This window comes from Sitophilus oryzae, unplaced genomic scaffold, assembly GCF_002938485.1.
Source record: "Sitophilus oryzae breed Bouriz unplaced genomic scaffold, Soryzae_2.0 scaffold_1059_pilon_pilon, whole genome shotgun sequence".
Taxonomy (NCBI): Eukaryota; Metazoa; Arthropoda; class Insecta; order Coleoptera; family Curculionidae; genus Sitophilus; species Sitophilus oryzae.
Genome location: NW_022145681.1, coordinates 4,320,197 through 4,343,876, shown reverse-complemented (window position 1 = coordinate 4,343,876; position 23,680 = coordinate 4,320,197). Strand labels below are relative to the sequence as shown.

Sequence of the window (23,680 nt, the reverse complement as noted above, 5' to 3'; positions counted from 1 at the left end):
GTTTTTAACCTATCCTCGCTGTTAAAATATCATTTTTTAATCTACCCTTGCAATTAAAGTACTATTTTATCTACTATTTTTGATAGCTATAAGGCAATTTTAACAGTTGCTATGGAAAAAAAGAAATTATTAGATTATTTTGTCTGACAACAATTTATATTTTTCAATATCTATATTATATTAAATCAGCATTTTTTCTTTCTTTAAAATGTTATGTAGTAGTCGGAAAAAATTCGTACTTATACACATTGTATTAGTATTTTAGTCCAGGAGGCAGTGAACTTATTTTGTACTTATTTTCTCAGTGGGTGAATAGGTAGGTATATAAGTGACAATTTGTGAATCTGGCTCAAGTTTTCGGATGAGTTTACTAAATAAAATAAAAAAAAAATCAGCTTATTTTTGCAGTTATAAATATATGACATTTATTAAAGTGAATCATTTTATTAATGGAAATAACAGTCTCGCACATTCCAAGTGGAGAAAAGTCAGTCTGGCTGAAAATTTGCGGATACAAAAATTTGACAGATTTTTTAAATCCATAACATGTCCATAACCCATATTTCGCCATGCTTGAAGTTTTAACGTATTATTTGATACTACCATAAACTAAAAACAAAAGCAAATCAGGCTGATTTACGAATTGGAGTCTGGCAGCAACTTGACAAAATTGCAAAAATTACAAAATATTTGCTCTTGTTTTCCCGGATTTGAAAATACACATCTGGCATTATTTACAATCACGAAAGCCCGGCCAGACTCACAAGTCAGGTCGTATATTTCGTATTTTTAGATGCAAAAATTTTTTTCACACTCTGCAGTTTCGTGATTTTCAATATAGCAAAATCGAGAAACATTACTCTTAATTTTAAAAATCGCTCTAGATCCAAACCAAGTTTAGGACAAATAACTTTGACCAGATTTTTTATTGCTATAACATAACTTAAAAACTAAGGGAGATACAAAATAAAATCAAGAGATGGTTTTTTTAGAGAATTAAATTTCCTACAACCTACAACAAATATTTAGCAAATAAAACTTATCATCTGTAATATAAACTATCATCTCACAAATTTTTAGGACTGCGAAAATAAGGGCAATGGTTTCAATAATTATTATCCAATTTTTCACCTGCCAGACATATTACCCATTCTCACAGATTGGCCAGACTACTGCACCTTCCAGCCTCTTAACTGCACCAATATCTCTCACTAATAGAACTATTTTTATCGCTGAAAAAAAAGGCAGTATATTTTTGTACTTTAATATACAGGGTGGCGCACCTCATTCGCCTCGGTTGATTATACGAAAACGGGAAGATGTAGAAACAAAATATTTTATGGGTATATATGGGGAGACAATGTGCACAATTTAAAATTATTTTGAAATATACAGGGTGTTTCAGAACTAAGATCCATACCAAAGTTATATTTTTTCTTATGGAACACTGGGTATTTTATTTCATCTTTGGATTTGTGGACCCAAAAAAAGGCATTTATTATAAGGGTTAAATATGTTTAAAATCTTTGGTTTTTGAGATATTTAAAGATATTTAAATTTGCATGCTACTGTAGAATAGATTATTAACACCTTGTATATTACTTTTCAGAATTAATTCTTGTGCTGAGTTTAAAGGTAAAGAAATAAATTTACTGGAAAGTGTTATTACTTCCTTAAATTTATACAGGGGTTAATTTAAGGATGTATTTTACATAAAAACCTCGTTATTTCAAATACAACACCCTGTATTTTTTATAATAAATCGAAGCAGATTCAAATGCTCTTTCAAACTATATTAGGGTTTCCTATGGCTATATAGTTCAGATTTTGAATTAAGAGCATTTTTTCAATAAAATGACAACCAAAAGAGCTAGTGTCATCATGGCAGGTTTTTTATTGACAGTTAGTAGATATTTTCAAAATCGAAATTAGTTTATGGAATGATTTAAATTTATACCCAGTTTACTATTACTTAATTTACCTACAATAGTTTAATAAATAATATTTATTAAATATGTATTTATTATTCTATCAAGAAAAACGAAGATGTAGTACTTTGATTTACTTTACGATGACTTGTAGTTATATGGATTTTCTATAAAAGAGATAATTACGGCAAATTCATTTTCTTCACTTCCAACGACAGGTTTCTGCCTCTAACAGGTTTTTTATAAATCACATTACCAGCTCTGCAAAATAGGCCAAGTAGTTTTTCAAAGGAACGCTTATCAGGAAGATTCCTATTTTTGGAAACCTTTGAGCGTAAACTCTTTAAGCTAAGAAGTAATTTTCCTAACAAAATAAAATCATTAGAAACATATCCATTCGTTCCGCCAGCAGATATTGCTTTATTTTTCTTGATAAAATAATGAATACTTATTTATTAAACTATTGTAGGTAAATCTAATTGAATTGTTATAAATTATAAATAATAATGTCCATAAACTAATGTCGACTTTGAAATTAGTTACTAACTGTCAGTAGAAAATTGCCACGGCGACAGCAGCCATCTTGATTGCAATTTTATTTAAAAATCGCTTTTTATTCAAAATCTCAGCTAGATAGGTACAGGAAACCCTAATATAGTTTGAAAGAGCATTTGCATCTGCTTCGGATTATTTTAACAAATACAGTTGCATTTGAAATAACGAAGTTTTTATATAAAATAAATCCTTAAAATAGATCAGCAATTTTTGATACCCCTGTATAAATTTAAGGAAGTAATAACATTTTCCAGTAAAGTTTATTTCTCTGCCTTTAATTTCAGCACAATAATTAATTCTGAAAAGTAATGTACAGGGTGTTAATAATCTATTCTATAGTAGCATGCAAGTTTAAATATCAAATATTAACATATTAAAGATTTTAAACATATTTAACCCTTATAATAACTGCCTTTTTTGGGCCCAAGAATCCAAAAATGAAATAAAATACCGTGTGTGTATTCCGTAAGAAAAAATATAACTTTGGTATGGATCTTAGTTCTGAAACACCCTGTATATTTCAAAATAATTTTAAATTGTGCACATTGCCTCCCCACATATACCCATAAAATATTTTGTTTCTATATCTTTCCGTTTTCGTATAATCCTTGTATAATCAACCGAGGTGAATGAGGTGCGCCACACTGTATACTGTATATTAGTACGTACAAAAATATACTGCACTTTTTTTTTCAGCGATAAAAATAGTTCTATTATCTTTGGTTCTGTTAGTGAGAGATTTTCCGGTCCAACGCATCGAAATCATCCCCCCCCCCCCAAATATATGTGAAATTTGCTTAGATACCAAATAATTATATCGGTGTTTGGTAATTGCAAAAATAAGTACCGAAAATCTTCACTGCCTCCTGGACTATTATTCGAGCCTACATACCTTAATGTCACTATAAATATACGTTACAAAATTTTTGTTACTCATACTATAAAGACAATAATTGAAAAAGACAGTAATGTAATGTTCATTGGGACAAAGTCGTAGGTGGTATGATCTTCAGTTGAACAACAATAGATAAATCAGAAGTCCAAAATTATACCACATACATATTTATTTATCGTTTCTCGCAATAATGTCTCCAAATGTCACTTTTATGTAAATAGATAGTTTTTGTATACTGCTAACTATTGTTTAAAAGTGCTAGAAATTAAATCAGAGTAGAAAAAATGATTCCGGATATATTTTTGTTAATTTAAATTTTAAAATAAGAGAATAAAAAAAGTGTAGTAGTAGGTATGTTGAATGAATTATTTACATATTTTCATGTATATATTTATTTAATTAATAATTCGAACTTTATTTATGTGAATTTAATTTATTTATCTCAATCATTTTTTTATTTCATAAATACAAATGTATTAGCGCTAATTTTTGGGGAATGATGAACAAATAAATTCTTCGTAAATTTAAATAAAAATATTACAATTATGAATATGCATAAAAAGAGGCAAATGCTTTTACTATAGTACTATCTTTGCCGGTTGCTCACAAAACTTATAAGTATATTTATTTAACTTTATACATACCACCCAATATATGAAACTATCATATTATCAAAAAAAATGGTGTCAAAAGCGGCTGAGGAAAGACTATCGATGATGATTTTGGCAAGATCAAGCCTTGAAGGTTGTAATTTATTTTTATACTGACTAAAAATGATTTTTAAATGATGTGGTTTAAAATTGGAGAAATAATAATTTTTTGGAATATATTTGTGTGTCTATAAACGTTCCATCGTTTTTGATCTTTCTATAATTAGTGTTAATTTTTGACAAGTTTTATGTCAATTGTTTTATGTCACCGATTGTCACTCCACAGCCCTCTTTGACGCCGTTTTTTTTTCGATCATATGGTGTTTTCCCATATACTTGATTTTCAAGGCACTAAAACTACTAAATAATGACATTGTTGGATAGTTTATAATTTCGGTAAAATATTGATCGATTAAAGTAAGAAAACTATTTAAATAACTTTATTCACAAAGTAAATACAATATAAATTTCGAATTTCTCTATAACATTTTATAAAAAATATATCTTTTTACAGCATTTATATACAAATTAATTATTCATATATACATATTTAGTTAAGGCATTCAAATATGAGGATTAACAAGAATTATATTTATTTACATTATTTTAAAAATACTAGATCATGAGATAAGAGAATTGTCAATAATTTTATTATTAATAATAACATTGTGTAAAGGAAACTTCAATTGTTTATAACTCTAAACATTTTTGTTGTCATCGTCTTCAACCGACTTAATGCTGGTTAAAGAATGGTCATCTGCATTATTCTCCTTTTTAATGTTAGATGTCAGATTTATGACGTCTTCAGAAGATTTCTGAATTTCGATGGTTTCCTCATTTACAGAATTGGAATCATCGTTACTGGCAGCTGGCGAATTTGATGGTAAAATATCCTGGCCCAAATGCGTTTCCATCATGTGTCTGGATTTCAGATGTCTTTCCAGGTCTCGTCGTCTTACTAAGATTTTTCCACACAGTTCACACCTGAAACAACAGGAAATTGTAAAATATCCAGATGTATAAAACTTATAGAATTAAGCTTCATTCAGAACTTCGAAATTAGTGGAATAAATTAGAGGTTTCAATTATACTTTATACTTTTGAGTTTACGATCATTCATTATGTCTAAAAAATACAATTAACTTAATAATAAATAATAGAATATCTTAACAACAACTTCCGGTACGCAGTTATATCCATATAGAGAAAGTCTAATAACTTATAAAATAATAAAATTTTCATTTCTAACAACAATTTCTCTTGACGGATGATAATTAAGGGCAAAAATAACAATACTCCCTAATTACTAACTTTTAATTACTAATTTTGATGTTCTGAATGATTAAGTTGAAATTAGAGAAACAAACTTCTGCGCTAATTGAAAGTACTAATTTATTCCACTAATTTCGAGATTTTTGAATGAAGGTTTTTCAATTGAATTAAGGTTTCAATTATAAATTTTACTTAAGAATTTACGATTATTCAGAACGCCTAAAAAATACATTATTAACAATATACAGGGTGGTTGAAATTGGTCTGTTTTAACAGAGAAAACCTATTTCCTGACTAGATAGAGCAAAACCGACATAGATGTCATGGGCTCGATTTCTGAGAAACGTTTAATGGCGTAAACCGCCTGTTGATATTTTCACTGCCAACTGAGATACGGGGTCTTTTTGAATTTTTTGCCATTTTGAAAATTGCCCATAACTTTTTTATTTTGCGGAATAATAAAATTCTGTAAAAACGTTATTAGCGCACTTTTTTAGGCACAATCGAGTGGCGTAGTCAGTTTTTTTCCATGCTTGCTCTTTTTGTCAGAAATAACAAAAAATATAATTTTTTGAATGGAAATCATAGTTGGCTATAAACTTAAAAAAATGCTGGCGTTTTACCCTTTCCAATGATCTAAAGTTATGGACATTATTTCTAAGAATGAGAGAAATATTACATTTTTGATCTTTATATCGAAGCGGGCCTTGATTTTGTGTTGGCCTATTTGCCTAATTATTTTTTATTACAATTTAATATTCTATATTATTCTTTATCCGCATAATTAAAGACTTTTGAAAAGGTAAATTAACATTCTATATTAGTATTAGTAATTACAATTGAAATCGATACAATAAACAGAGAATAAAACTAAAAAAAAGTATTTTTTGAGTGACGAATATAGTTTTCTAAAAAAATCATCAAAGATGTTCAAACTGAGCATCCCCTTGTTGAATAAACAATAAACATCTTTTGCGCACAGAGTTACAACAATTTATTAGGCGAACTGGTGTAATAAGTCTAAAAGCTTGCCTAGTAGCCTTCTGTAATTCTCTCGTTCCAATGGTTCTTCCCTTATATATAAGGCCTTTTAATTTCCCCCAAAAAAAGTTGAAAGGAGTTACATCACAGGACCTAACAGGCCAAGATATGGGATCCTTTGTTCCAATCCAATTCTCTCTAAATTCTCCATTTGATAGTGCAGTTGTAACCCTGGATTTTAATTGTAAATGGTAATACTAATATAGAATGTTGATTTACCTTTTCAAAAGTCTTTAATTTTATTATTTCTCACATTTTTAGAAACAAATACACATAACTTTATATCGTTGGAAAGGGTTAAATGCCAGCATTGTTTTAAGTTCATAGCCAACTATGATTTCCATTCAAAGAATTATATTTTTTATTATTTCTGACTAAAAAAGCAAGTATAGAAAAAAAATTACTACGCCACTAGATTGTGCTTAAAAAAGTGCCAAGAACGTTTTTACAGAATTTTATTATTCCGGGAAATACAAAAGTTATGGGCAATTTTCCAAATCGTAAAAAAATCAAAAAGACTCCGCATCTCGGTTGACAGTGAAAATATCAACAGGCGGTTTAGGCCATTAAACGTTTCTCAGAAATCGAGCCCATGACATCTATGTGGGTTTTGCTCTATCTACTCAGGAAATAGGTTTTCTCTATTAAAACAGACCAATTTCGACCACCCTGTACAATAACGTAAATAAATTGTGGGCAGAAGTAGATATGTGCAAAACCATTAAAAATTTTGAAATACTTTAAATACAACAAACGTTTATTTTTCAATTCTCCATCTAATAAAAAAATAATAAACAGGGTGTTACATTTAAAAAAACATTTAAAAAAAAACAAAGACTAATTATTTTATATTTTAGAAAGTTTAGCGTAGAATTTTGAACACCCTATATGATTTAAGATTACGATATTTATAGCAAATTAAGTATAGAGCTTCTAAAGTAAATACCTAATATTGTTTTGATTTCAGGAAAATTCTTGTAGGTATTTGTAATATATTTTTTAAGAAAGATTGAAAAAAATATATGTTTTATTTATTTATATTAATTTCTCCAAAATTATGGAAATATATTTACTTATACCTTAGAGTTATGTAAGGTGATCTGCAAGGAAGCCAAAAATGCAATAATATACAGTGTGTTCCATTTAAAAAAAAATAATCCCGATCCACTCACACCTTATTGACCCCCCACCCTATAATACTTAAAATATTTTCCTGAAATACATCCTTGCACATACTTTAGGTTTGCACTTGAACAAAATGCTCAAGTTTTTTTATTCTAGAAGCTACAAATGCCCGACGCACTATTATCGGATCCTGTATATGTTCAAGAAAACTAAAAAAATTAGAACACATGCAAAACTAATCTCGTAAAACCTAGAAATTCCGAATATCAATAGGAGAAAAGACGAAATTAAACTGAAACAAATTAGAAAATATTAGCTGTTATTATTATTTATTATTATTATCTCTTCTGTAGATCAAGTAGAGTTTAATAAAAAAGTAAAAATATATTGTACTATTTGTGAAATAGGTAAAAAGTTGGCATGAACATGGTGGACCTTTAAAAAACGTTATTATTTAAATTTTATATATTGTCTTACTTGTACGGTGTATAACCTTCGGCATGCAATCTGACATGTTTATTCAAATTACTGGGATCTCCAAAAGGTCTATCGCAAAATTTACATTTTAACGGCTTGTAACCCGTGTGTGTCCGAATATGGATTTTCAGTCCGTATTTTCTGGAATAGCACTTGCCACAGTACAGACAAATATGACCTTGTTTGGCTTTACCTAAATATATGTATAATTTTATGTGATTTTGTGACAAATTTCGAATGACAAAATAAAACAACCAAATAACGAATTTAGACATTTTAGTCCATAAAGGTTGCCATGACGACCTTTACGGCCTAGGCCGAAAAAGAAACATTTTACGGACTGAAATGAGTCCGTAAAATAGCTGTTTTTGGGAGCGTATGACAAAAACATATTTAGGTTAAAATGGTGTATAAATAAAACTTTTTTAAAACTTTTAGATAACGAATAAACATATACCAAAAGTAGGAACACCTAAAAGTCAGTCTACAGAAAACTAAAAACATTTAACCCATAAAAGATCTAAAAACGAAACTGGGTTAAATAAACTAATCGAAAATAGTTAAGGATATTTTGTTTTCGCTAGGAAGAAAATTTTTCTGGAAAAATGTGTTATAGCTATTAACACCTATGTCGTTTATGTTTAAAAAATACTGTTTGTAAACATAAAAATCTGTACCCAAACAAATAAAAAGCATTATCATCAAAAATGTGCCATTGCGACCAAAAAAAAAAGGAGTACAAGAATTAGTAGTCCCAGATAGAACTCCTGGTCTATAAGGATATCGAGAAGTGGATATCGTCGAACAATACAATTATGCCACTTAACTTTTTAGGCGTTACCATGAATTTGGTAATAATTGGTAAGTATACGTGGCGAAATAAAAGTATAAAAAATTTACATACCTTTTAAAAATGGGCAATTTTGCAAGTTTTTTTTTATTTTATTATAGACCAGCAGATTAAATCATATTTTGTTCTACTACTTTTTTTGATCGCAATGGTACATTTAATTTTTATTTAAAATAGAATTTATTTGCGTGTTGCTAAGCGGCAGTTTGCGATATTGTGGTTATTCTTTCATGGATAATATGAACAGACGTCATTTAACAGTAGAGGAAGCAAATCATGTCATTGGGTTGGTTCTTGGCGGTGCGCAACAGATCGATGTGACTGATCGATTTAACGTCACCTAAAGTGTAATTTCTAGACTTAAATCTTTATGATCTGTCATGGAGAGGTATAGGGAGGGTAGACCAAGGTCGAAAAATGCTAGGGAAGACCAAAGCTTAATGAGAGGAGCTAGGATGGATCCTGCAAGAAACTAACCGTTGCTCAGCCAGGCAATTTTGGCTGCTAGCAGGGTACGTATTATCCCTCGGACGGTCTTAAATCGATTAAAAAAAACAGGTTTACATTGTTATAGGCCTATAAGATGCCCTCGGTGATCCTCCAATGATGTAGTCAGCATAAATTTCACCTGTCATTGTACCTTCACAGACATACAATTCCGTTCCGCCTCCGTAGAAAATTCCACCCCAGACCATTACACCTCTAACTTCAAAGGGATGCCCTTCTTGAACATATCGGTCGTTAAGTCTTGTATTTCTTAGTCTCCACACACGAACTGTACATCTGTCAGTACGAAGACAAAAGCGGTTTTCATCGCTGAACATCGCAGTATGCCACTCACCATTCCAGTTAGCTCTTTCATTGCACCAGAGCAAATGTTGAGCTTTATGACCTCAACCTGACTCTCGCGGTCAACGGAGTGCGTCTTATAGGCCTATAGCAATGTAAACCTGCTTTTTTTAATCGATTTAAGACCGTCCGAGGGGTAATACGTACTCTGCTGGCAGTCAAAAGGCCCTGCCTGAGCAACGTTTAGTTTCTTGCAGGATCCATCCTAGCTTCTACAAACTCTTTAATAGAAAAATAGTATTATAGTTCACCCTCAAGAACCAACTTATTTGCATATATTATGGTTGCATCCCCACTGCTGACTAACTTTGCCGCTTTTTAAGATCTTTTTCATTCTCTTCAATGAGACAATGGATTTGTAATTTAACTTTTTCCATCATTAATAACACAAAGATTACGAAAATTATGGAGATGATCTCTTAAGAGATCATCTCCATAATTTGTTATTAATAACCAATTATTGTTAAATGTTCCTAATCAGAAGGCGGCGTCTTACTCTTACACAACTTGATTATATATATTATATCATCACAAATAATGGAATAAAATTTCAATTCAAGACCTAAATATTTTAATTATCGTTCAGGTTTGTAAATATAAACTGTAATTACCAAACTTTCGATCTGGGCATCATCGGTGCAAGGTATTTGATTTGGTGTTGCGAGCTGGCTATGCATCAAGTTTCGATGAAGCTGAACTATATCGCTTCCAAATACATTGGGCCAGGCAGTTGGAAGATCTGGAGTTGCATGTGCATCTGGTATTACTGGACTTCTTGTTAGAGATGACCTTTCACGTCTAGAATCAAAACAATATAAGCTGTAAACGTGAGCACAAAGAAGCAATTTTTGGCAATTAACCCCTAAGACGCGAATCTCACTATAACGTCCTATCGCTATAACGTTCACGTCGAGCCGCCGGTTTGCCGCCGGCCACCACAGTAAATATTCTTAAATTACCAACAATGAACATATTCACACTACCCGTAACGTCACCGTCGCGTCGTGGCACCGTCCATCTCCCATTTACTTCAAGTTTTATGACGAGACGCTGGGCGGCTCGGCGCGACACCGACGTGACGGTGACGATACGGCATAGTGGGAATCGTGCCTAAGAGGAGGAGAGTTCAAATTTCAACCTTGGATTTCTCAAATTTGGGATGAAAGTTTGTGTAAAAAATTATTAAAATCGTACGAAATTTTGCACAATGGTTTTTTAAGTGACTAAATTCACTAAGAAACGATTCTTGACAATTCATCCCCTATGGGGGTAAAATTAGGGTTCAAAGATCATATAAAAAAAAATTGAAAATCTGTTCTAGGAGTATGGAATTTGGCATTAAGTAACGCAAAGGGGAACTATAAAGTGATACGCGGAAATTCATCCCCTAAAAGAGTAAAATAATGAAAGCAGTATTAAAATGTTATAACTAAATACTTTCTAGAAGTATTAAACTTTGCATAAAGATTCCTTAGGGGATGAAATTGAGCATTAAGATGCAATTATTTATAATTCAATCCATAACGGGGTGAAATTAGAGGCAAATGACCACGATTAAGGGACTTTTGGGTTTGGGTTTTGAATTTGCTCATCATTAATCACGCATGATATGGCACAAATACAAGTATAGGTAGTTGTACTTATGCCGTCTGAGTCAATCAGTATGCCGTTGGTCCCGTATGCAGTCGCCAAGCCTTTACCATCGAAACTGTCAACCAGTATCTGAGACGGCTCCACCAGAGGTCAGCTCTCCATCTCCGACATCAGCAGTACCAAAGTTTATGACACGAACGGTTGTCGTTTCGGCGCACTCAGTGATGAGGTATTTCCCCTATTTTCCCGACAGAATTTGCATTCGCTGTTGTTTCTCAGCTTCATCTACTGAGGTGTTCGTCGAGGAGACGTATGACGTGTGTAAGTATAATTCAGCAGTACCAAAGTTTATGACACGAACGGTTGTCGTTTCGGCGCACTCAGTGATGAGGTATTTCGCCTATTTTCCCGACAGAATCTGCATTCGCTGTTGTTTCTCAGCTTCATCTACTGAGGTGTTCGTTGAGGAGACGTATGACGTGTGTAAGTACTTAGTAACTTAATAGTGCAAAGGTAGTACTACATCATAATGTGTCCAACATTTGTACAATATTGAATTCCGCAAGTGTGTCAACTTCATGCGATGAGTGATGGGGTAAATGTTTGTTCCAACATTGGACTTAAATTTGGCACTATACAGGGTGAGTCTTAAATAAGTGCAAATATTTTCAAGGCTGGTAGATCACGATAAAAGAAACATATTATCTCTGTATCGTTTTTCAAATAAGTCCAAAATAACCGAGTTATTTTACTTCTAAAATTTCCAAAAAAATGATTTTTTGCTAAAATTTTGATAACAACTGGATCTTTCCTGGGTTTTCTTTCTTGTAAATTTAATCTACTACCTATGTTGCCACATTATGCAGAAATTATGTTTTTTAACTGAAAACTAAAAAAAATTCCAAAAAAATTTTCAAAAAATTCCGAATTTTCCGGAATTTCCCAAAAAAAATTTTTTGTGAAAAAAACTCAAAATTGTGTTTCTGGGGTCGAAATATACTACCCCTAAAATATTTGCACTTATTTAAGACTCATCTTGTTTGTGTAAATTTAAATCAGTGTCGTATATAGGTACTCTTGACTTGGTCAAATGGATCAAATAATACCTAAATTCTGGGATTGCCGCTGGTATGATAATTTTTTGTTGCGCAAAATTATTGCAATTGAAACAAAAAAAAACTTACTGTTGGAGTTGGTGAATGCTATCTTCAAATACAAACAGAGAAAGAGAAAGGTATGTACTCTTTCTTTTGATTTAATATTACGCCGAATGTTATTTACGATTTATTATTATTATAGAATTAACTCGATAATTAATTTCAGATACAATGGCTTAGATATGATTACCAATTTATGAAACAAATTTTTTTTTTGTATGATATGTCTGCAATACTAGAAGCAAGGCCACTACTGAGCCTCCTAAAAATGTCATTTGGGTACACGTGTAGCATACCGAACAATGCTTGCAACGTTGGAAGCTTCTTTGATTTGGTTATTTAAAATAATAATACTTTAAAATATAAATATTTTAAATTTACCAAAAGTCCGAACGTGGTATACCGGGTGCGTCTCAAAAGTGGCTCCCCCCAAAACTTTTTTATTTTTTCAGTTAGTTATGTTTTCATAAAAAAACGAAATTTGATATATTAATATACGACATAAATTAGGATTGATTGACGTATTCAATTGTTTTTGGTCACTTCCTGTTTCACCGGAATTGACCTGAAATGACTACAACTTTTGATTTGTAAATGGCACCCACGGTATTTATTTGCTTTATTCCATAGAAAATGAGATTCTGAATAGAATGACATATCATATGTCAGTTTTTGACATTTTCGCTTAATAAAAAATCGCATTTTAATATTCAATTTAGAGTGCCACGACTATGTTAAAAACACTAATTCTTAATCAAGGAGCCTTGGAGAAATAGATTTGATCGTCTAATGTTTTTCGTGTCTTTTCCTGACTAGTTAGAAAATGCTCAAAGTATTTTTACTCATATCTCAATTTTTTAAAAGGGAACGAGGGTGGCTCATTAGCATATTTTGACAAATAATTTGATACCACACACTGGGTATTTGGAGTCAAATCATACTGTTACGAACCGCTAATTATAATTTCAAATAAACCATATGCAAAAATGTCAAAAGTTGACATATGATATGTCATTCTATTCAGAGTCTTATTTTCTATTGAATAAACTAAAAAAATACCGAGGGTGTCATTTAAAAATCAAGTTGTAGTAATTATCCGGTAAAACAGGAAGTGACCAAAAACAATTGAATACGTCAATCAATCCTAATTTATGTCATATACTGTGAAATACTCGGTGGTTCAGTGTGTTAGTATATATTACATATATACTAACATACCAAATCTCGTTTTTTTATCTGAAAAAATCAAAATGTTATAGGGGTGAGCCACTTTTGAGACGCACCCGGTATTATGTCCAATGTTGGACTCTTTGGATGAATTTTATCTCTACACGCCGAAGTTGGAAGGTGTTTGCCACATCATGTGGGACAGAGAGACTTAACTTAGAAATATATTAAAAATAGACTTACTTAAAGGGTTTGAATGCTGACTCAATATAAGGCCTATACAATTGTTTATGTCCTCCTTGTTCATTTTCTCCAGCTGTTGTTAAATCTAACGCTTGTTTCTGTCTGGCAACTTGTTGGTCTGGACTCAATTTCAGATCAAAGGGAATACCTTCTATATCGACGCTCTGCGGTGATTGAGATTCTTTCATTAAATCCGCCAATCGACACCATAACGAGGAAATTGGAAATTTGCTGCATGCCAACGTAATGTGTAATTTTAAGGGATTGGGCGATTCGTATAAGGAGGAACAACGGAGGCAGATGTATTTTTCTTGGCCTGAAAAATATGAAAAATAAAAATTACGAATTACCGATTGTCTAAAAAAAAGAAAAAATCCGCAGCCGGTAGGATTCGAACCTACGCTCCCAGAGGGAATCTGATTTCGAGTCAGACGCCTTAACCACTCGGCCACGACTGCTTTGTTCAAGGTTGTCTAGAAGGTGGTATAAAAGTTCAGTAGCATATAACAGGTTTCCAGCCGTTTATAAGTTGTAATATTAAAAAAATATCCCGTAAAAGTGAATTGCTAATAAATTTCAAATTTAATTATTTTATTTAAATACGTGTAAAAAAAAACTGGAAAAAGTGTAAAATTTAATTAATCAATCAATTATTATTGTAAATATTTAGATAAAATTATAAATACAATGCGCAATTTTTTTCTTCAAATTTATTGAATTAATATTATATACCAAGGCAGTTTTTTGAAATGCAATACGGGGTGCATCTCAAAAGTGGCTCACCTATAACTTTTTTATTTTTCCAGTTAATGTAGGTATTTTAATATTTGTATTAATGTTGTAATATTTTTCCAGTATGTGACATAAGTTAGGTATTGATTGACGTATTCAATTAATTGTTTTCGGTCACTCCCTGATTCACCGGAAATGAGTACAACTTTTGATTTGGAAATTGCACCCTCGGTATTTTTTTACTTTCTTTGATAGAAAATGACACTCTGAATAGAATGACATATCATATGTCAACTTGTGGCATTTTCGCATGTGGTTTATTTGAAATTAAAACTTGAGGTTCGTAAAGAAAATTTGTGTTGAAATGCCAAGTGCCAAGTGTGTGGTATCAAATTATTCGTAAAAAAATGCTTTTTCCAAATATGCTAATGAGCCACCCTCGTTCCATTTGAAAAAATTGAGATATGATTAAAAATACGATGTGCGCATTTTCTAACTGGCCAGGACACTAAAAACATTAGACGATCAAATGTATTTTCCTTGAGTAAGAATTAGTGTTTTTAACATAGCCATGGCACTCTAGATTGAATTTTAAAATACGAATTTTCATTAAGCGAGAATGTCAACAGTTGACATATGATATATGTCATTCTATTTAGAATGTCATTTTCTATCGAATAAAGTAAAAAAATACCGAAGGTGTTATTTAAAAATCAAAAGTTGTAGTTATTTCCGGTGAAACAGGAAGTGACAGAAAACAATTGAATACGTCAATCAATCATAATTTATGTCATATACTGACGTATCTCGTTTTTTTTATCTGAAAAAATAAACCGGTATATGAAATTATGGTAAATAGTTTTAAGCTTTCTCTATATCTCCATTATTTCCTATGACAGCTAATTACATATAAGTAAATAAGAAATTCGTATAAAATATTTGAATGCATTTTTTTTCTAAAACGTCCGTAATTCCGATATATAGTCTGTCAAATAGTTAATTTGTGGCAATGAGATATGCAGTGCGCAGTCACTCTATATAATTATAACAAGATATTTACCTTGTATATTTGAAGGTGTTAAAAAGACTACTTGGAGCATGCCTAAAATATCTTCAGAAAACCATAGCTGCAGCTCTTGACCAGAAGATATAGGTCTCACAACTTGTATAATCAGTTTGGGTAATGGTTTCTTTCGAATGTTGGGATAAATTCTGAAACAGCAATATTGACAATAAAGAATAAATGAAAATATGTTTATTTTATTAATTTATATATTACTCATATATTTGATACCAATTAAACTTTTAGTTTCGTGATCAAGGGAGCAATTTTTAAATCCATTGTTGCCAACCATGGACATATTCGGCCCAGGGCTGACTAACTGGAATTTAAATTTCTCGCTGGGGATTCAGGTACTGCTGTAAAAAATTTCAAATTGCCACATCTATTTATTTCCTGACATTTTAATTCGTTTTGACATTTTAGTTTTATATTACTAGTTTTTGATTTAAATGAATTATGTTGTGACACTTTAAGCTTAAAAAATTTTACTAGCAGACCTTGCAGTCGAACATTGTTCTTTTCAGAACCTCTTTTAGTGCGAAGTGTACAAGATAGCTTAATAGCCGTGAAAACTCATTGCAACTTTATTAGAATATTTAGAAAGGGAGAACGGTAGTAATGGCCCTTTATGTCCCCTAAGCGCTGTTAAGAAGGTGAGTTTTGTTGATGTCAATAATAACTGTTTATATATTTATAATTAATTTGTTTTTCTTTCCTAAAATATTTTGATTAAAAGATAATATGTAAAAGTGGGCAACGCTGTGCCGGTCAAACTTAATCACGTGACAAAAAGTTTATTTGATAGGAACTATATTAAAATAGCACATACCTAGAGTTAAAAGTTCATAGATAGTAACTAAAAACTTCAAAAGAACATTAAGTACCTAAATCTATGACAATACTATCCTTTTACAATTTACCATTTACAAGGCTTTTACTAAGTATTAATTGTCGACTTATCCACTTATTGTGCGTGAATTTAATTCTATTTTGATATTTTTTTTACTTATGTAATATTAAGTTCTATGAGTTTTTTAGATGCGAAATCATGAATTTAAATTTGTGCTATTTTTTTAAACGTGCAAACTAAATGTTTACGATATTGCCATGATCTTACCTGTAAGAAGGTTGAAGTTTGAGCTGTACATTATAGGAATGACAGTCCTCGGCTAACCTTATCGCTCGTACCCAATGACACGGTTGATTCCATATTTCTTTTGAAGCCTTGTCCAAACCCAATGTCCCAAAAAATGTAATACCAGCAGATATCTATAAATAATTTTTACAAAATAAGCACTCATTTGACACTTAAGAAAACTATAAGAAAAATGTACGTGTAAATTAATTATAATAGTACAAGAGCTGAGACTCGCCAGTTCCAAAAAGACTTAAATCATAAGTTTTAAGTCATTTTTAAGATCAAACTGATTTAAATCTTCAGTCTTAAGTCTTTTACTGTCTTTAACGTATAATTTTCTTCAAAGTCAAGTCATTTTCGTAAAGACTTAAATCAAAATAATGTAATTTAAGTCGGTTTTATGACTTAAGTCTATATTTTTGATTTAAGTCATAATGATCTGCGAGTTCAAGTCTAGAAGTCCTAGCTTTTCATGTCATTTGTTGAAATTAATGTATCTATAAGGATAAAAAAAGAACCACCAGTAGTACTGTCTGCCCTAATGGAAAATGTCCTTTCAGGACTGTTACGGAATTTTACACCATCGCCATACGCTTTGGCTTGGCATTAAAATGTGTGTAAAGAGTGCCAAATTTGAAGAAAAATTGTTTAACAATGTTTTTAAAAATAAGCACTTTACCTTTTCGAGGGCTGTAACTTCTTCAGGAATCATTTTAGGGCATATGTTAATAGGAACTTTTTGTTTTATTTTTATCTGTAGAATTACCTACAGAAGTTAGATACACTATTTTTTGACGCCATGTATACCGGGTTGTTCACCACATACGACCCGGAGTATTGTAGCTAAACGATTAGATTTTTACAAATTATAAGTTTTGGGTTCATCGAAGGACTATTAGAGCTACAATTTAAAAATATTTTTACAAGATACAGAGTGTCCCAAATAAATAAAAAATATCAAAGTTGTATTTTTTTAAATGGAACACCCTGTATATTATTACATTTTTAGTTTTTACGATTAAAATAAAGATAAATTTGATTAAGGTTTATTACACTTAAACCTTACCGTTTTTGAAATATTTTCAATTTTGTCAAATTTCAGTAAAAATTTTAAGGCTTCATTTCTCCAAGATTAATCAGTTATTGTGTTGCAATAATAAAAATAACACTACCTCATACAGAGTGTCTAAAAAATTATTTTAAATAATTTCTAGCTTTTAACGCCAATAACTTCTTTAATTTAAATGGAATGCCCTGTATATTTTAGGAGAGTCAGATGCACAATTTAATTGTCTATCAAATTGTATTATGCCATTTTTTACCGATCCCTTCAAGTTTTCGTAGAAAATGCATTTTCTTATAATTTTGACCTCATTTATCAATATGCCCATGGAATATTGACATTTTAGATTGCAAAATGTAAACGCTAGTAATATGTAAAAAGAAAACTATTTAAATCTTTATAAAAGAGTATACAATTAATTAAATATAACACCATTATTTCCGCCCAAACACTAATTAATTACATACTTAATTGTGTTCGTTAATAAATTATTCTAAATAAATGTGGATTTGAATCAGAAATCAATATAATAATAAGTTATGAAAATGAACGTCTCTATTGTTATAAATAAGCATTTATTAAAAATTAAATATAATTTTTAAGGTGTTACTTTTTACCACACTGTCTAATACACATACAAAACTCAGCTTTTTAGTATTTGGGGCAATTATTATTAATCAACGCAAACAGTCAGTTAATGTAGTTTGAATACTGGAATCATAAATTGGTCCTCTTTAACAATTATTTAAACAGTTTTTTTTTTAATTTATTAATGAAATAAACGAATTATATCGACAATATTAGTATCTGTACTCTTTAAAAATTTAGTACATCTTTAAAAATAATCTAAAATTTAAGTACATATTCCATGGGTATATTGATAAATAAGTTCTAAATTACAAGAAAATGCATTTTCTACGGAAACTTAAAGAAATAGGTAAAAAAATGGTATAATACAATTTCATAGACAATTAAATTGTGCATCTGATTCTCATAAAATTTACAGAGTGTTCCATTTTAATTAAACAGGTTATTGCCATTTAAAGCTAATAATTATTTAAAATAAATTTTTAGATACTTTGTATAAGGTAGTATTATTTTTATTATTACAACACAATAACTGATCAATAAATAAACTTCAGTAAATATTTAGTATTAAAAACTTTGATACCCTTGGAGAAATGAAGCCTTAAAATTTTTACTGCAATTTGACAAAATTGAAAATATTTCAAAAACGGTAAGGTTTAAGTGTAATAAACCTTAATCAAATTTACCTTTATTTTAATAGTAGAAACTAAAAATGTAATAATATACAGGGTGTTCCATTTAAAAAAATACAACTTTGATATTTTTTATTTATTTGGGACACTCTGTATCTTGTAAAAATATTTTTAAATTGTAGTCCTAACAGTCCTTCAACGAACCCAAAACTTACAATTTGTAAAAATCTCATCGTTTAGCTACAATACTCCGTGTCGTATGTGGTGAACAACCCTGTATTTTGAAATAACAGGTGATATTTTTGGTGTGATATTAAATAAATATTAACATCGAATACAGAAACCTAAGTTGAACTACAAAGAAGTTATTTTTCCGGAAAAAAAGGCTAGTCTCGACGCTGATGAAAGGATATAATCGATTTTTGTAATATCAATGATTGGTTTATAATATTTTTTTTCTGTGATCTCTATATCTAGGATCTCATATTACATGATTCTTATAATAGAGTAAGATCCCAGAGCAATCTGAAATAATTTATTTTCACAAGGATGAAACCTTATAAGCTCTCAGTAGTGCTCTCATGTGCTTTGAATACCGGCGTGTTTGGGGAGTTCGCCCTATGACACCTTGGCAGATACAGGGTGAGAAAGGTAACTAGAATTAAGAGTTACTTAACTTAAATTTATATGGCTGATTTTTATATAAATATTGTAGAATATTACTCTGAAGTAGTACCAAAAGTATCAGACTTTCGTATCTTTCCATGGACCTGAACTTTTATCAGACAATAGCAAATCAAAAAGTGGATTTTTGATAAAGATAGACTTTATCAAAGCTCCACAAAAAATAAATAAACTTTACTTATTTTTACATGCCTGATTTTTACATGTTATTAAGACAGCTATTATAAAGTTATATTTAATCAGTCAGACAGATTGTAATGACCAAACATCCTCTAAACACATAAATTATTCAGCCGTGACTATGAGCGCGAGAGAAAACTATGCGCATGCGTTTCCGAATAAAGTATTTAAATATTTAAAAAATACTAACTGCTTTCGATTATTTTTGCATCTTTATTTAAATAAGATGAGCTTTTTTATTAAAGTAATAATTAATAATTTATTATTAAAATAATAATTAATAATAAAGTAATAATTAATAATAAAAATTACTCTGCGATCTTGGACTATAAGCTGCGGATATTATCTTTTCATTCAAAAGCGTAATTTTTGATTTTTTGGAAAGTATTGCCACATATTAGGTATACTATTTGCCAACGTTGAGCATGCAGAAGTCGCGAGAGATGCTGTACGCTACACTATCAAAAACAGACTGATTTATTCTCATTTGTGATGAAACTTTTTATGCATTTTTCATTGCTTAGGAAGCCGAAACCTTTAAATCTATATAAACTACATTTATAAAAATTAAAAATACTACTTCTTGACTAAGAATAATTATTAAAATCTATACACACACAAAACTTACCTGTTGAACATCAACATTTCCCATTAATGAAACAGGATCTATAGGAAGAGACATAGTACCTTGAGGTATATCCATACTGGCAATAACCCTACCAGGAACCAACGGATCATGAGCTGGACTATTCCAAAAACCCGTAGTCGATCCCAAACTCGCTGATAATACCGAATTAAAATCTGCATTATTCGGCCGTCGAAGCAGCAAAGAATTCGGCGGTGATAACGAATTAACGGTAGGAAACGCGGAATGGGACATGTCCATTTTGAGAATCATAAAAAACGGATTTTCGAAACAATAATCGGTTATAAAAAACAAACACCCGTAAGACTAGTTGCCGCCGTTGGATTTTCGAATGCTGCCACAAAACGAAAACGCGACTTTTTTGACGTGCGCACCCTGCTGATTTGACAAGTTGTTTCCGGGGTGATCGTCTGTAATTGTTTGGTGGTTTTCTGCTGCCTGCGACCGGGGGTGGATCTTCTCTCGCCACCACCATTACCATCGTCGGGGGTGTTTACCATCGTCCCCTGCTGCAGGGTGAAGAAGGGGTCACGGTTGTCGTTGACACCCCGTATATCGTGGCGTTCCTGCGGCAGGATCGGTATAATGGTCGCGGGTTAGATTGATGGACCGTTCCTAATGTATCGAGAGGTGTATTATGAAGTATTTTTAATTGAGTTAAAGATAAAGTATATAAAACACACACTATTGTCTTTTTTGTTTATATTAATAATAAAAAATATAAAAATATATTTTACTATGAAATTTTGTTTGTGAATACCTTTTAAAGTCGCAATTATATGTCGATTTTAAACATATTATCTAATAAAAATATAAAAATTAGTTATAACTATAACATATTTGATGCGTAGGTATTTTTTATGTATACCGGGTGTTTTTCAAGTGGTTCACCACTATAACTTTTTTAGTTTTTCAAACAAAAGAAAGCGAGAGTTGGTATGTTAGAAAATGTCTTTACCTACATATGTGGCGGACTCATCTCCCCCAAAAAAAATCCCTATATGGGTATTTCGCCACTGCACTGCTATGTTAGTACATGACACAAATCAGGATTGATTGACGTATTCAATTATTTTCGGTCACTTCCTTTTTGACTTTTTTCACCGGAAATGACTACAACTTTTGATTGTTAAATGGTACCTTCAAAATGTTTTCATTTTATTTTATAGAAAGTTACATTCTGAATAAATTTTTGTTTAAAAAATGGTATTTTTAATTTGAATCTAGAGTGTCATGGCTGTGTTCATACCGAACATTTGACTCAAAACAGCAATAAGCATGTGGAATCATAGATGGTTAGTCTAATATATAGTCTTCGTCTTGGTCTTGCAGGGTCCAGTGTTGGTCTTGCGGAAAGAGTCTTGCAAGTTTTATATATTTTTAACAGATTTTTACCAATGGAACTTTCTACATAAAATATCTTCAAATAAATAATATTTTAAGTAATTTAATGCAAATGGCAGTTTAATGAAACAATTTTTGTCTGATGTAAACTTTTGTTTTTGAATACATTATATTGAAACAGCATTGATTCCTGTAACATGTTATGCAAACACTATTTGTAGTAAATTTAAACAACTCCGAACAAATAATAACTTTTTATATCAACCTTATTTATTTGAAAGATTGAAAAAACACCTTAAATAAATATGGCAATATATGTATATTCTGTATACACAGGGTGGTCCGAACTGTATTCCGGAAACTTCGGCAGCATTTTCTGCAGATAAAAGTAAGTAATCATTTCTGAAGTACCTTAAATATTTGGATGAAAATGGAGAGTTTTTTCTCATGTCAAAAAACTACCATCAGAAATTTGATTTTGATGTCAATATGACTCATATTTATAGCGGGCGCCACCTACATGTGTTTTAACTTTTGAAGAGTAATAACTTTTGGTCCGTACTTGTATAAAACTACTGAGTGAAAAAATATACATTTCTGTGACTTTTTACGTAAAAAATGTCTCTTGATAAAAATCGCTAGGAGCAACCGTTCTCAAGATATTTAGAGTGGAAATAGTCAATACATGTCATTATTGGCAAAAAATAAACACGCTATTTATGATTTCAGTCTAATAACTATTTAGTCAATAGGTTTAATTTATGTCAATGATGATAGGTATTGATAATTTCGATTCCTAATATCTCGAGAACCATTACTCGTAGCGATTTTTACCAAGAGACCTTTTTACGCCAAAAACACCGTAAATGCATATTTTTTTTACTCAGTAGTTTTATATAGATATGGTCGAAAAGTTATTACTTTTAAAAATCAGTTAAACATATGTAGGTGGCGCCCTCTACAAGTAGGAATCATATTGACATCAAAAATCAAATTGCTCATGTCAAAAAACTCCCAGACACCAATTTTTATCCAAATATTGACGTTGTTACTTCATAAATTATTTGGAAAAAATCGAAATAAAAATGAAACTTCTACACCCTACTACTAAGCATTTTAAGACATAATTTATACGAACTTTTTTACTTATTTTTATCTGCAGAATATGTTGCCGAAGTTTCCGGAATACAATTCGGACCACCCTGTATACCATAAACATAAATTTTAATTTTATTTAACATGGGGTGAGGGGTAAGTAAATTAAACATTCGTTATTTTTTATAATTATTTTGTATAAAAATGAGATGTAAATTAAAAAAAAACGTGAAAAAAATAAATGACTGCAAAACCGCAAGACTCTTACATATGCTTGGTATTGGTCTTGCGTAAACCTTGCCTTGGTCGGTCTTGCATTTTATACAAGACCAAGACCAGTCTGTTTATCACTAGTTAAAAAAATAGAGATCACAAGAGGATCACAATAGGTCTATCTTAATTTAATCTAAGCCTGTATCCCAAAATCAACTTCTTATTTGAGCTACTCCGTCCCTGCATTTTTGAGCAAGTGTGTATGGGCGATCAGGTTGCCGAATAAACTGGCCGCTTAATTCGCCCCGCCCCTCTTAATGCAGAATTAATACGGGGTAGAACGCACTTGTTTTTGATGTTGGGGTTGCAGCAGGACGTCGCGTCGTCGGTGAGTCGGTGGGTGGGGTGATCCTGTCGGAGGAGATTAAAGCCGCCTTGATTGTTACATTAACTCGTCATTTCAGGCCGATCGCCTTTTGGTTTTGTATAACACACTGGCT

The 23,680-nt window shown here is 31.1% G+C and overlaps 2 protein-coding genes and 1 non-coding gene across 3 annotated transcripts; all 3 read right to left on the bottom strand.

The window, feature by feature from the left end:
* Positions 1–4,598: 4,598 nt before the first annotated feature.
* On the bottom strand, positions 4,599–10,019 carry LOC115876338 (zinc finger protein 177-like). The gene is made up of 3 exons (XM_030892073.1): positions 9,950–10,019; positions 7,944–8,136; positions 4,599–5,012 (listed from the first exon to the last, which is right to left on the bottom strand). The coding sequence occupies exons 1-3, from the start codon at positions 10,017–10,019 to the stop codon at positions 4,727–4,729; spliced, it is 549 nt and encodes a 182-aa protein (XP_030747933.1). The 3' UTR covers positions 4,599–4,726.
* Positions 10,020–10,217: 198 nt separating this feature from the next.
* On the bottom strand, positions 10,218–20,896 carry LOC115876327. The gene is made up of 5 exons (XM_030892066.1): positions 20,511–20,896; positions 16,715–16,866; positions 15,595–15,746; positions 13,803–14,118; positions 10,218–10,440 (listed from the first exon to the last, which is right to left on the bottom strand). Exons 1-5 carry the CDS (start codon positions 20,778–20,780, stop codon positions 10,218–10,220), a joined length of 1,113 nt encoding a protein of 370 aa, XP_030747926.1. The 5' UTR covers positions 20,781–20,896.
* On the bottom strand, positions 14,179–14,260 carry Trnas-cga. The gene has a single exon. It is a non-coding gene; the product is annotated as a tRNA-Ser (tRNA).
* Positions 20,897–23,680: the final 2,784 nt, after the last annotated feature.